Source organism: Lytechinus pictus, chromosome 17 (genome assembly GCF_037042905.1).
Source record: "Lytechinus pictus isolate F3 Inbred chromosome 17, Lp3.0, whole genome shotgun sequence".
In the NCBI taxonomy this organism is placed as follows: Eukaryota; Metazoa; Echinodermata; class Echinoidea; order Temnopleuroida; family Toxopneustidae; genus Lytechinus; species Lytechinus pictus.
The window spans coordinates 7900373-7913761 of record NC_087261.1 but is presented as its reverse complement, the minus strand read 5'-3'; the positions used below and the strand labels follow the sequence as shown (position 1 = coordinate 7913761).

Sequence of the window (13389 nt, the reverse complement as noted above, 5' to 3'; positions counted from 1 at the left end):
ATGCTTCAATATGCCAGCACTTTTTTATATGTAGCAGATAGAGAAAACTCGACTCTTTTGTATCCATATAGTTTTAAACCAATAAAAGTGGCTTTACTACATAGCAGAAACACTATTTGCCTCAATGGGGGCTCGAAAATAGCACATTTTCCCATTAATGGGCAAAGTACGTAAAAGGGACGGGTAACTTCAGCAGTCCCCAGAGGGGGTAGGCTTTGCTGTACCAGCACTCCTTTATATCTAGCAGATAGAAAAAACTCTACTCTTTTGTCTCCATATAGTTTAAACCAATAAAAGCGGCTTTACTACATAGCAGAAACACTTTTTGCCTTAATGGGGGCTCGAAAATAGCACATTTTCCCATAAATAGGTGAAATATGAAAAAGGGGTTGGTGATTTCGACGCTCCCTTAAGGGGGGGGGGGTGCTTCAATATGCTAGCACTTTTTTATATGTAGCAGATAGAGGAAACTCTACTCTTTTATCTCCATGTAGTTTCAAAGAATGAAAGTGGCTTTATTCCATATCAGAATCGTTTTTTGCCTCAATCGGCGCTCCAAATTAGCACATTTTCCCATAAATGGGTAAAATACGTAAAAAGGGTGGGTAACTTTGACAGTCCCCAGAGGGAATAGGCTTTGCTGTACCAGCACTTCTTTATATGTAGCAGATAGAGAAAAATATAATGTTACAGAGGTTGATTTTTGGTGTCATTTTATCGCAATATCAAGTAATATATGGTATTTGCCCTTTAACTAAGCAAATTAAGACATACATACGGTCATGAAGCGTTTCAGTATTATCGATATATTCTTTCGTGTCGAATGCTGATATTGTGCAATAGTTGTTGATGTTAATGATTGAACAGATAGATATCAATGCACATGCAATTTTTTGACCAAAATCATGGCAATTTCGGGATGAATTTTATTTCAAAATATATTAGCTGTCCAGTAAACGAATTAAATCGATTTCTACTATCCGAATCATAGTGAAATGCGCATTCATTTAAGATTGTCCCATTGTCACACTCTGTGCAATAAAATATGAAAATAATTACTTTTCTTTAAAAAAAAATCCAAGAGGGCCGCCAAATATATCAATTTTGAACACCGTTGGACACGATTTTGCAAAGGGAACATCAAGATTCATTAACTAGACATTTCAGGCAAATACAAAAACGTTGAGTGAAAAATATATTATGATGGTGCAAAGGAACTCCCATTTCCGATTCGTCTACATAACGCAGTCATACATGGTATAGGTTCATTGTTGAAAACTAGGCTGAAAACGAAGCCTATAGACTGCCCAGTGGGCAATCAATCTTTGCTGAAATAATTTATTTATCAGCAGAGACATAATGAAGATGAAAATATGTTGTTTGGAAGATTTAATATCATGCAAAATGCAGGAAACATCAATAAAGTAGGCATATCGTTCGCACACCTCAGCTATATGGTGAAAATAGGCCCAAAACGCACGATTTCTATGTGCGCACCATATTGAAAAGGGGGCTGAAATCACAGTCTATAATGTCATTTCCAATTACTGGCATATATTTTCTAAAAGTAGAGATATAGATGAAGAGAATGATATTATGCTTGAGAGGAAATATATCAAATAAAGTACACTAAAAAAGAAAATAAATTTCTAAATCGATTTTCGACAATTTTTGAAGCAAGAAATCTCCCAAACTAATGATATGCAAATTTCATTACGTGATTTGCATATGTAAACAATAATTTATGTTCATGAAATTTTGCATATCTCTTGTGCACTATATGAACAATATATTTTGAAAGTTTCATACAAAACATGCATGGTTTTGCTGAGATATTCTCCCTTGACTTCATGCTATGTGTAGAATGTCTAAAAAATTGTGAAATAGGGCCATTTTGTAATGACGTCATATATTACGTCATTTCGGAGAGAAGACCACGGATAGAACCCGGCAGCAATGCATTTTTGTAAACTTCAGGGTCCATGCCATCCAGCTATGGGGTCATTTGCTTGTCCGGCTTTCGGTTGAATAAACCTCCTGGGCTGCCGGACTAGTACGCCACTGGGTGTGATTATATTTCTCTGAGTTGATAAAACCTCGTACCTCAAACTTTGACAATTTTGAGGGCAGCTTAGAAAAGGCTGTATTTTGGAAATATTGCAATGGTGGCAGTCTCTTGATAGCTGTGAAGATCTCTTTTGAGGCAAAATAAAAATGCTATACCCATGTTACAACTCTAAAATCTAGCTTATTCTGAGCTGTCATCATAATATTTAAATTCTGAGATACAAGGTTTTATGAGCCCAGCCGCTTCAACCATGTCAACAGTCTTGCAAACACGATACACATCCACGAGATGCGGGGTGGGGGCATAAAAGGAATAAAATATGTGTATTTACCGTATTTCGGCCCTTCGGTTGGCGGTAGAGTTGGGCGTGGCGCCCCCATGCAGTAGTACCAAAAATCAGGGCAACAATCCATAGCTGTCATATTACAGAAAACATCGCAGTAGCAGAGGGTATCATAGTATCGAGCGGTGCATTCATCGTCTCTCCCCGGGCAGCATCCCCGTGAGGTACAGTACTGGGCCTTGGTCGGGACAGGGACGAGCAGCATTGCCAAGAGAACCAGTGACGCACCCGAGAACAGGAGACGCCGAAACGCAAAGTTTATCATCTTGATTTGATCTAAGATGATTTTGATTTGGGTAAAGAACAGGGAAACAGTTTGAGGATCTGTACAAAAACATGAAACATTGGGATATCCGGTTAGCTACCTCTACACATAACACGTTGAAGCGAATTAAGTGAATATGGCTTACCTGTTGCAGGGGCCGCGGAACCAAGGGGGCCAGTAAAAAAACGGGGAAAAAATATAAAAAGTGGTGGGGAAAAAATATATCGGACCTGTTGCATTAAAAAAATCTTGCTTTTTTTAAAGCCACAGTTTTTCAATGTGTTATTGTCAATAGCATATTTTTCTTTGCTAGAGTTTTTGTTTTTCATTTTATTTGTTTATTTCCATTGGCAAAAGTTTTTATGTAACAGGCCCCTGATTGTGATTTTTTGCTTGGTCCCCCCCCCCCCTTTCCCCTTGTTGAATTGCAGCACAATAATGGGTTAATCTATTGCTGAAATATGGCAATAGCTGTGGCATGGAAATGAGGAAGAGAATGGTATGTATATGATTAGTAAAAGCAACGGACTGACAAAATCCAACGACCTTAATAAATTTTCTTTTAAGAAAATCTTGACCAAAAAACATATTGTAAACCAGTTTACAAAAAACATATTGTAAACCAGATTTGGTGATATCGGATGTTTTTACTTTGCAGTAAACCTTATTTGAAATAGTAAAAGCACATTCCTTTTTTTTCTTTATGTTTCTTTGGATAAAAACATGTTTATTCTCCCAAGCTCTGCGCAGGTGTATTTCGTTTCTGTTTGCTGCTTTCAAAAAGTGAAATTTGCATTTTTTTTTAATACAGGTCCACACTTTATATAAATAACCCAGATGTCGGCAAAACATTATTTGTCATTATTCATGTATTGAGTTTGTCTCTGGTATGCAACATTTTTACCAATTCAATTTGGCTGATAATACAGTAGACAGTAATTATTGTGTTGGTCCTATTAATAGCAGTTACAATAATCAGTGATGATCACTATTATAATGTTGTCATTATTTTAAACATCTTTTATCGTATTCGCATTTTCAAATGTTTCAATTTACTTTATTTCCTTTAGCTATTTAGTTTTATTTCAATCCAGCTAGGATTAGGCCAGTCAACAGTAATGTTTTCAAGCATTCAACAGGGTTCAAGGTTTATCCTCTCATAAAAAGGAACATGTATCCACCATTCTACGAGTGAGCAGGAAGATTGAAGGCTGTGTCAACTCTGTGAAAAAAAAACCTTGTGAAATGATACCTCCACTGCTAAAATGGGGAAAATGCACGAATGATACAGAAGCAAAGTCTGTTCGCATGGACGGGTACTTCGTGTAAGCCCTACTGTTTTCATTTTTTTCATCTCTACACTGATAAAAATAAAACTGTAAAACAACAGTAATTATCACTGGCAGCTGGGACTCACGATGGGTTGTAAAAATACAACAACAAAAACTGGATAACTGTAAAAAACAAACCAACAAACAAACATCATTTAACATTCATTTAACATGAAAATCGCCGTTAATTTACAAAATAATACGAACACTATTTATACGACAGATGCACTGCAATCAACGTTAAAATACGATAGTTCGTTGGTATTATTTTTTACTTTATTCTACATTTAACTTGTAATTCAACGTTAGATATCACTGCATAAATACGTTTGGTTTATTTGAATCATTGTGCCGTCTGTTATTAAAAGGTAAATATCCTGTAAATTTACGATGTTTCTTTGTAAAATTACTAGTATTTTTAAAAGTGCACCTTCATGTCTCGATTACATTTGCTACGATCATCGGCACGAGTATAATTTTTTTTGTGGCATCGTATTGGCTACGATTTTTGTTTTTGCATTGCTAACGGCCATCATACAATTTTTTTGTATAGAACATCCTAGAGGATCAGAGACAAAGCCATACAGAGACCACTCTGCGATCATAAATACATATGTCTTACGACACTGTACGATGACCCTGCGCTGATCATCCGATGTCAGTACAATGCACAATGCCCTTGCGCTGATAACGGAGATCTTGTATGCGATCTCCCTACGATGAATTTAAGGTTTTGAACATGTTTTGTATAACTCCGCGCTATACAAAATCATAGATCATATACAACTACCGTGAATCCGTATTAAATCGCACTATAATCGCACGCCATACTAATAAGATCGTATGATCAGCAACATAATAGATCATCCTATAACACGAACTTATATCAAAATCTGAAAGTGGTATTATTGATAGTAGCACACAATCATGCACTGGTTAAATTTTATACACCGCTGTTTTTCCGATCCAGTGATGATGAAACCCTTGCCCGTTTCTCACTCTCTCAGGTTTAACGATCAAATATCATTTGTATATCTTTCTCATGATCTCCTCTCAGCAATCTATAACATGAAATGTATGTCCTGCTCAAACTTTCCCAACGAATTTCTCGAATCGCTTGCAATTGATTTCCCACGCTGCCATTCGGCTCTTGGTAAAACATCAGTATTGTCCAGTCTTAAATTCAATTGAGTTATCAATTTCCAAAAGAAAAACTTTGAGTGTAACCACAACTTGTGTATGTGTGGAAAAGAAAGTGTAAGGTCAAGAAGGCAGAAGGATGAGATACGTGAAGTCAGACAAATAGAGATCGATAGCGAAAAGAGGTAAAAAGTTCCCGAGTATGTACTTTTAACCTCTTCTGAAAATGTCTGGTAAAATAACTTTGTTGAATTTAAGTTAACCCCTGTGTGCACTTTTATCTTACTGAATAACACCCCCCCCCCCCCTTCAATAAAAAGTAGATTGGACAACAGTTTTCTTATTATTTTGGAAGGAATCATGACCGGTTTTTGTCATAATCTCTTTATTCTTTCTTTCCTTTTTTGTCCTTTTTTATCGTAAAATCAATTTCTTCTTGGCAGCCACAACCTGTTCTGGGGACGGGGCTTGATAAGTATTTTAAATAACCACCCTCCCCCATTAAAAAAAAGTTCTGGTTTGATCATTGAAGCCAGAAATAGTCTACCCCCACACAGTGTTGATTTGAATCAATAGAGAAAAATAAAACAAGCATAATGTGACATAAAAGATTTATGACATTCTAAAGATGTTCTTATTTCCCACAAAATAGTTATATGCACAACTCAGTGATATGCAAATGACAGAGTTGATGATGTCAATAACTCACTTTTTTATTGGGTTAAATAATATGATTCTTTTTTTTTTTAGATTTTATAATAAAGTCCCTCTTGATTGACCACATGATGTTTAGACTATGATATTTCCCCATGTTCGGGCAGGAATAAAATTTTGTTTCACATGACAATGAGGAGAAACTTTAAAATATTTCATATAAAAATACAAAAGAAATGGTGAGTGGGATATGTCAATGGTCCCATCATTTGCATACTGACCAGGTTGTACAACCTTCTTGTGAAATCAAGCAAAACTTCAAAATTAAATAACTTTCTTATTCTATATCCGATTTTGATGAAATTTTCAGTGTTATGCTTGTTTGAGTATTCTTTTTTTAATCAAATCAACTTTTTGTTCGGGTGGAATTGAACTTTAATCACAAACGTCATTCTGAAGAAATGGTAAATCATAAATGTCAATGATAGGCATTGGCTGATAGAACAAAAACTATATATACGATACAGTCGAGGTCGTATTGCAAATACGATAAAAGGAGGAGAGACGTGGAACAGAAAGAAAATAAGAGGGGAAACCAGAAATAATCAAAGAGAGAACATTCTTAAATGATATGGAATCGATGATGATGAATGTAACTTTAACACACAAAAAACGTGGACAATCAACCGTAACAAGACATGACATTAGTTGACTTTACTCATCATGCGTCCAAATAAATCAACCATAAGAATGCTCATCAGGAATGACAAAAAAAACTTTCTTGTAACTGACAAATGAAGACGTATATTTAGATGCGTTACCATGGTGATATTTGCTTTTCCTGTCACGCATCGTTTCCTTCCTACTATCTGTTCGAGATGCTGAGAAACGACCCTGCCCCTTCAATGCCGTTCATGATTTGTTGAGAACATATTGGTGTAGGTAGCATGTTCAAAGCCGTATCGGACATATAATTTATAGGGGAAGCTCACCCTGAAAAAAATGTCTATCGTAAAAATAGCAGAAAAATAATAAAAAATATTGTTGAAGGTTTGAGAAAAATCTATCAAAGAATAAGAAAAAAATTATAATTTTGATTGTTTGATTTCTGACGTCATATATGAGAGCAGCTTTCCAACATATCGTATGGTAAAAAAAAAATCAGGTGTCATTATCTCAAAAAATTGAAAATGGTTTCAATTGTACCTTCAGTTTAGATGCTCCGGAAAGATTTTTAAAAAGCATTAACAAAACATCAACAATTTTAGATTTATGCATTTTAACCTAACAAATGGGACAGCTGCTCGTATATCACGTCCCAAATAAAAAATAATAATATCTTTCTTAACATTTGATGGATTTTTCTAAAAACCCTCACGGATATTTTTCATTATTATTTTCTTTTGGTCAGGTTTGACTTCCCCTTTGATTATTGTTATTGATATCGTAATCATAGATGCCCATATAGCGTATGACCAGAGCGACCCAAGATGTGGACCTTTACACTAATTTAACTGAAGATCAGACGCCATCAGATTAGCAAAATATTATTTTACGATCATTTAACGTGTGGTACCCAATGCATGTTGTATCTTTCATTTTGTGGCATCTTAAGGGTTACCTGAGTTGAAAAGTTCAAACGTTGAGTTGACAAATTAGGTCGAAATAACAACATCAACTTCTTGGCCTACAGGTGATTTCACTCATGAAGATAACTTCATCTTTCTTCTTCTTGTTCTTCTTCTTCTTCTTTCTTCTTCTTGTTGTTCTTCTTCTTCTTCTTTTTTCTACTTCTTCTTGTTCTTCTTCTTATTATTATTCTCCTTCTTCTTCTTCTTCGTCTCCTTCTTCTCCTTCTTTCTTCTTCTTCTTCTTCTTTCTTCTTCTTCTTCTTCTACTTCTTCTTTCTTCTCCTTCTTCTTGTTCTTCTTCTTCTTTCTTCTTCTTCTTCTTTTTCTTCTTCTTCTTCTTCGTCTTCTTTTTCCTTTTTCCCTTTTCATTCATCATTAATTATTATTATTGTTAGTCATCTTCTTCGTCGTCTTCTTCTTCTTCTTTTCCTTTTCTCCTTTGCATTCATTTTCGTTTACTTTTTTCTCTTCAGTCTCCTCTTCCTCTTTTAATATGCCTGAAATGTCAAGGTTTTTCAAACTCCATGGTTAATGAAGGAGAGGGTGAATGTTTAACTTTACAAATAATATTGTTTGTCACTCTGTATCTCACTTTGTCACTCTGTAACATTTTCAATAAATTCTGCAACATAGAAGAAAAAGGAGTAGTAATTGCCAAAAATGACACGAAAATGTGAAATACAACGTGAGAGAGGAGATAAAATGAAAATTAATCGAAAATGCCCATTATCTTCGCGTTTTAGCACCCCAGTTCGCATGGTAATTATGTCAATAACGTAATTTTCAGGACTTAAAACTTCAATTTCGCTTTTTGTTTCCTCCCATTGTCTCTTCTCTTGTAATGACAGGTGCCCCAGAGTCTATGACGATTCCCCGGAAATATTTTTATAGGAGCTCAGTTGCCTTGCTCTCTCGCATTTTTTAAATATATTTTTTTTGGGGGGTGTGGAAGATTACATTTATCACTACTTCTGATATTATATTACAAACTTAAAACTTGAAGTCCATCAAAGCAAGTATTGATCGGTTTTCTGATTGATTTTTTTAATTATGCATAATAACGACCATGCATAACAAGATGAATGATGTTCGTAGTATCTCACACTCGCATTCCATTTTAGAAAACATGATTTGAATTCTAATTAAGAGAGTAAAATCACTGACAATGTTTCTACTCAAGAACCAATCATCTATAATAATAATAATTATCATTAAAGGAGAATGAAACTCTTGGAGCAAGTAAGCTTTTGTGAAAGCAGAAAAATCAAAGAATACGATCAACAAAACTTTGAGTAAAATAGGACTAGCAATAGAAGAGTTATGAGCATTTGAATGTCGAGATCACTAATGCTATGGAGATCCTCCCATTGGCAATGCGACCAAGATCTATGATGACACAGATGAACAACTCTCCCCTTTTGGACACTGAAAATATACCCCAAAACATCTCTTTTTGCTCATTCTAATCATATGACAAACGATTCATCAATTATATAATGTTGTGAAACCTCTGTACTTGTCCTCTCACAAAGAGAACACCTCACCTTGTGATAGACTCTATAAAAGTGAGAATATAAGTGAAATAAGTACTAAAGTAATGAGGGAGTTGTACGTGTGTGACATCACAGATCTTGGTCGCATTGCCAATGGGAGGATCTACATGGCATTAGTGATCTCAATATTCAAATGCTCATAACTTTCTTATTATTCATTCAATCTTCCTCAAACTTTCAACAATATGTTTCTTTGATTTTTCTCTTTGATATGGATTCAGCTGGTTTCAAGGGTTTCATTCTCCTTTAAAGACATTTATAATGCGAAAATATATTTCCACCCTAGCTAGGGTACTCAAAGTGCTCACAGTGACATTATTCGGTCATTAGATATATAAGTTTTCTAACTGGCCTGAAATGTTCTACTGATCTACAGGCTTTTAGTTTGGTAGGAACGAGGAGCAGTTGATGCAAATTAGCGATCACCCCCATAGAATTATGTTTATTTTTATTTTTAATAAAAGTATAAAGAGTAGAAATCTTAAACTGGCGAAGACCAGAGTAACCAGATTTGCGAAAATCAAGAAGAGATAATATTACGATATAGATTATGATACGTGAAATGGAGTTTGACAAAATTGAAATAAATATAATTTATCATGGGGAAGTAACCGGTAAGTAATATCTTAAACTGAAAGAGGACATCAGGTTTTTGTTTTCTTTGCTATGGTTTGATGAAGTCACGAAAGGTGGTACTTTGTTACAGTGAGTCCCTTATTTATGGATACACTGAAATTTGCCATCTTTGATATTGCTCATTTCGATTGCAAAAATAAGTCACGTGGCCTTTGCAGGGAGAGTGGTCTGCCCAAAATTTATTGGAGTATAATTTTTTACTACCGACATGCTTTCCCCACACACTAACCCCTCTGCCCCCCCACCCCTCAGTTCTGTTTCGATGTTAAATCAAAAGGCATCTTTATTTGAGGTGGGAGACCCCCCCCCCCCCCACCCTACCGCGTATTTTTTTGAGAAACGTACCCCTAATTGTAACGGGTCTTTACGGATTAAGCCATACCGACAAAATATAATTGCAATACATTGTCAATGATTGTTCCAGGCGAAATAATTTCAGCTTCCAATATAATTCTATTTTGATTTATATCTTTAATTGTGTATTCACTCATAATATCATCTTTTAAATAACCATTAGCCTAAATAACTATCTTCTTTGCTTTGTGTGTGAAAGCAAAATTATTGTACCAGAAAATTATTATTTCCCCCCTCAATATGAAAGACAACCCCACACATGACAGGTGAACGATAACGGTGCGTGACGAATGGTCAACAAATTAGTGAAGAAACCAAGCGTGAATTATTGGATGAATATAGGAGGATAAAAGATGGGGCTTTAAGCAAGTTTTTCCCAGTTAACACAAGGTGTGCCGACTCAAAGAAATAGGGTTGTTATCAAAATATGAAGGTCGATAGAAGTTCATGATTTTAATCCTCTTTTTCTTTGCCGTGTTTTTCCTTTGTGACTGTGTATTGCCACCGTTCTCCGAAGAAGTGAATATTGTACGACTAAAAGGTACAAGAATGTCGACACCCGATCCATTCATATAAATCTTAACATGGGTATGTAGGTGGAACAAGTCAGAAAATATCAAAGCAGCATTTAATTGCGGGAAATACTGATCGTCACTTGTGTACTGGTAAGCAAATATGGGGACTAAGGGGGATTGGACACCTTCAACACCATAAAAAAATTACCCTAAAACAAATATACATTTATATGCGATTTGTTACAATAATCCCTTTCTATTGTTTTTCCGCATATTTTGACCTCCTTAAAATTCTGACAAGTTCTTTCATTTTCCTATCTTCACTTAAAATAAATCATATATTTTCAGATCCACATTTTTTAATCTCTCGCTTCGCTCAAATAAAGTACAGTTCATGTCAGCCCCCTCCAAGAGTCCAACTCCATTATATTACTCACTATGTCACGTGAATCGTGTTGTGCTTATAAAGAATTGGCGAAAAACAAATGCGTATTATGTAGGATAAAAATTGTGATTTTGGAACGGCATTATTTAGAATCTTTTCAGTGATTTTGACAATTATTTTGGGTCGGACCACGGATCTGTTATTTTCACGAATCCATTTTGAGAGTGTAATTTTCGTTTTAATCCTGGAACGATTCACAAATTTGATAGAAAATGCTTTGTAAAGACATGCTGAAAGTAATGGCCCGGGTATTATTCATTTCTCTTGAACATACATGATTTTAATGACTTTTAAATGAAATAACGAATCAAATTCGGAATAAACTGCATGGGTCAGCAGGAGTGTCTAAAGGCTTTGCATACTTTTCGACTCACAAGAAAAAGTGAACGCAAATCGCTTGGGTATTGATAAAAGAGTGCATGGAAGATGAAACAATAAAAAGGGTTATTTCCAACTTCATACACCCACTTTAAATGATCTGTAGGAGCACATATTTCAATATAAAAAATCTACACTCGATTGAAGAATTGTGATTGACTTTGGGACTTGAACTTTTTGATGGACTTTAAATTGACTACACATTTTAAGGACTTTTAATTAGCCTAGAACAGGAAGATTTTTCACCATGTTAACGGTTGATGATGAGAGCAGTGAACCCAAGACCATGGTGAGATGAGAATTGAACTTTATTGGACCAACTAGCATGGACCCGGGAAGCGGGGGTGCTGGAGGCACCTCCTGGAATTCTGGTAGGTGTGTCAAATCGGAGAAATGTATTGAAAATGACCACCATTTTGTGTTAAAACTTTTTTTTTTTTTTTTTTTTTGCTTGTCAGATTTACTTCAGCACCCCCAGCACCAAAATCGTTCCCAGGGCCCTGCCTACTAGTAATATGTAAAGAGTCCAAATTGGGATCCCCGTCCTGCTTAAACAATTTAGATATTAAAACAATTTATATTTGCATTATTAACAGACGTTGATCAGGTTATATCAACTAAGTACAATCATAGAAAGTAGTCCAAAATGCATTAAAGTTATCAATTATTTGAGTTTAAGAGTGCGACGCGACCTTAAGAAATATTTTCAAAAAAAAAATTACTTCACTGTCTTAACGCCAATTAAACTCACCAAGTGACCAGCTTCGGGTGACCAGTGTCGGGTGAATAGAGTAAGATGATCAATATCAGGTGATGAGCATCAAGTGTTCTAATCTTAATTTCAAAATGCGCGTTCATATAAATCCAACTTTACATCTCGCCTGCCATTTGGGAAATAAAGAATTCGTTTGAAACCGTTGTAACCAACTGATTAACGTACAGGCTCTCAAAGTGAAGAGCAAGTTGCAAAGAGTACAATGATCCCGCGATGCCGATTTCCTCTCAAATGAAAAAAAAACTAACCGAAGTGTCAGAATCTGACCTTCTCTTTAAAAGTTTGACAGAACTGCGTTAGGAAGCAACGAGTACAAAAGGAGGGGTTGTCAGATTTCGGTTCGTTGTGCATCTTTTCTTTATGCGCGCGCATGTGTGGGGTGCATGGGTCCTGGGAGGGGTGGTGGCTTGGTAAATACTAAATATATCATTTTTGTTGTGATGTATAGCTGTGAGAGATTTCTATGGTATTTTGAAATTACACTAAAAAAGAGTCGTGGCTGGCTACAAAAAGTATAAACATGATAAAGGAAGCTTGTGTATCCGATGGAAATGGGGTTTTATTGTGGCTGGAACTAATTCACGAGGCAGGGGCGCATTTATCGATCAGCCCCCCCCCCCCCCCCTCCATCTGGCTAAATTATTGGGCTGGCCTTGTGTAAGCGTCCTTTATACGATTTGCGTACTTTCATTTTAGTGTATCCCCCCCCCCCCCCCCCCATGGCCGTGGGAAGCGGAGACTGGTGCTGAAGCTTGTTATTTTTTCCTGGAGCAAAATCACCTTCATTTTGTAGCGTAACCCGTTTTTGCTGGTCAAATTCGTCGTAAACAAAATGCAAAATGACCTTCATTTTGTACTAAAAACGTTTTTATTTATGATTATTACCACTTTAATTTTGCTTTTCAAATTTAGATTAGCACCCCCTATTAAAAATAGTTCCCAGGGCCCTGTCCCTCCCCCATGCTTGAGGTAGTTAAATCATCAGGGGGTTAGAATACTCTAAATAATGAAATTTGAATCAATACCTTACCATAAGAGCATTTATATTTATAGAAAATTATTGTCCAAAAAGAGTATTGCCTTTTTAACTATAAACTTCTCACTTATAATATTGATTCTATCTAAATTTTAATAGATCAGAAATAGATCCACTCCTCCAGATTTTATCAATCTTTGATCCTTCCCCGGTCTTTGGTATACCAACTGTCAAGATTGTTACGAGAGGATATTGAGAAAATGCTTCTCTATAACTCTTATGAGAATGTTTGACAACGAAAATAATAATGTAAAAATACATTATT

General features: G+C 35.6%; 1 protein-coding gene across 1 annotated transcript in view; it reads right to left on the bottom strand.

Annotated features, from left to right (window-relative positions):
* LOC129279863 (tubulointerstitial nephritis antigen-like) overlaps nt 1-12383 on the bottom strand; it is a 30777-nt gene extending 18394 nt beyond the window's left edge. Inside the window, exons 1-2 of the mRNA XM_054915926.2 lie at nt 12065-12383; nt 2400-2687 (exon numbers count right to left, since the gene is read on the bottom strand). Coding sequence (XP_054771901.2) covers nt 2400-2676 — 277 coding nt within the window. The 5' untranslated portion in view covers nt 2677-2687; nt 12065-12383. The remainder of the gene's footprint in view (nt 1-2399; nt 2688-12064) is intronic.
* Between the last annotated feature and the right edge of the window lie 1006 nt (nt 12384-13389).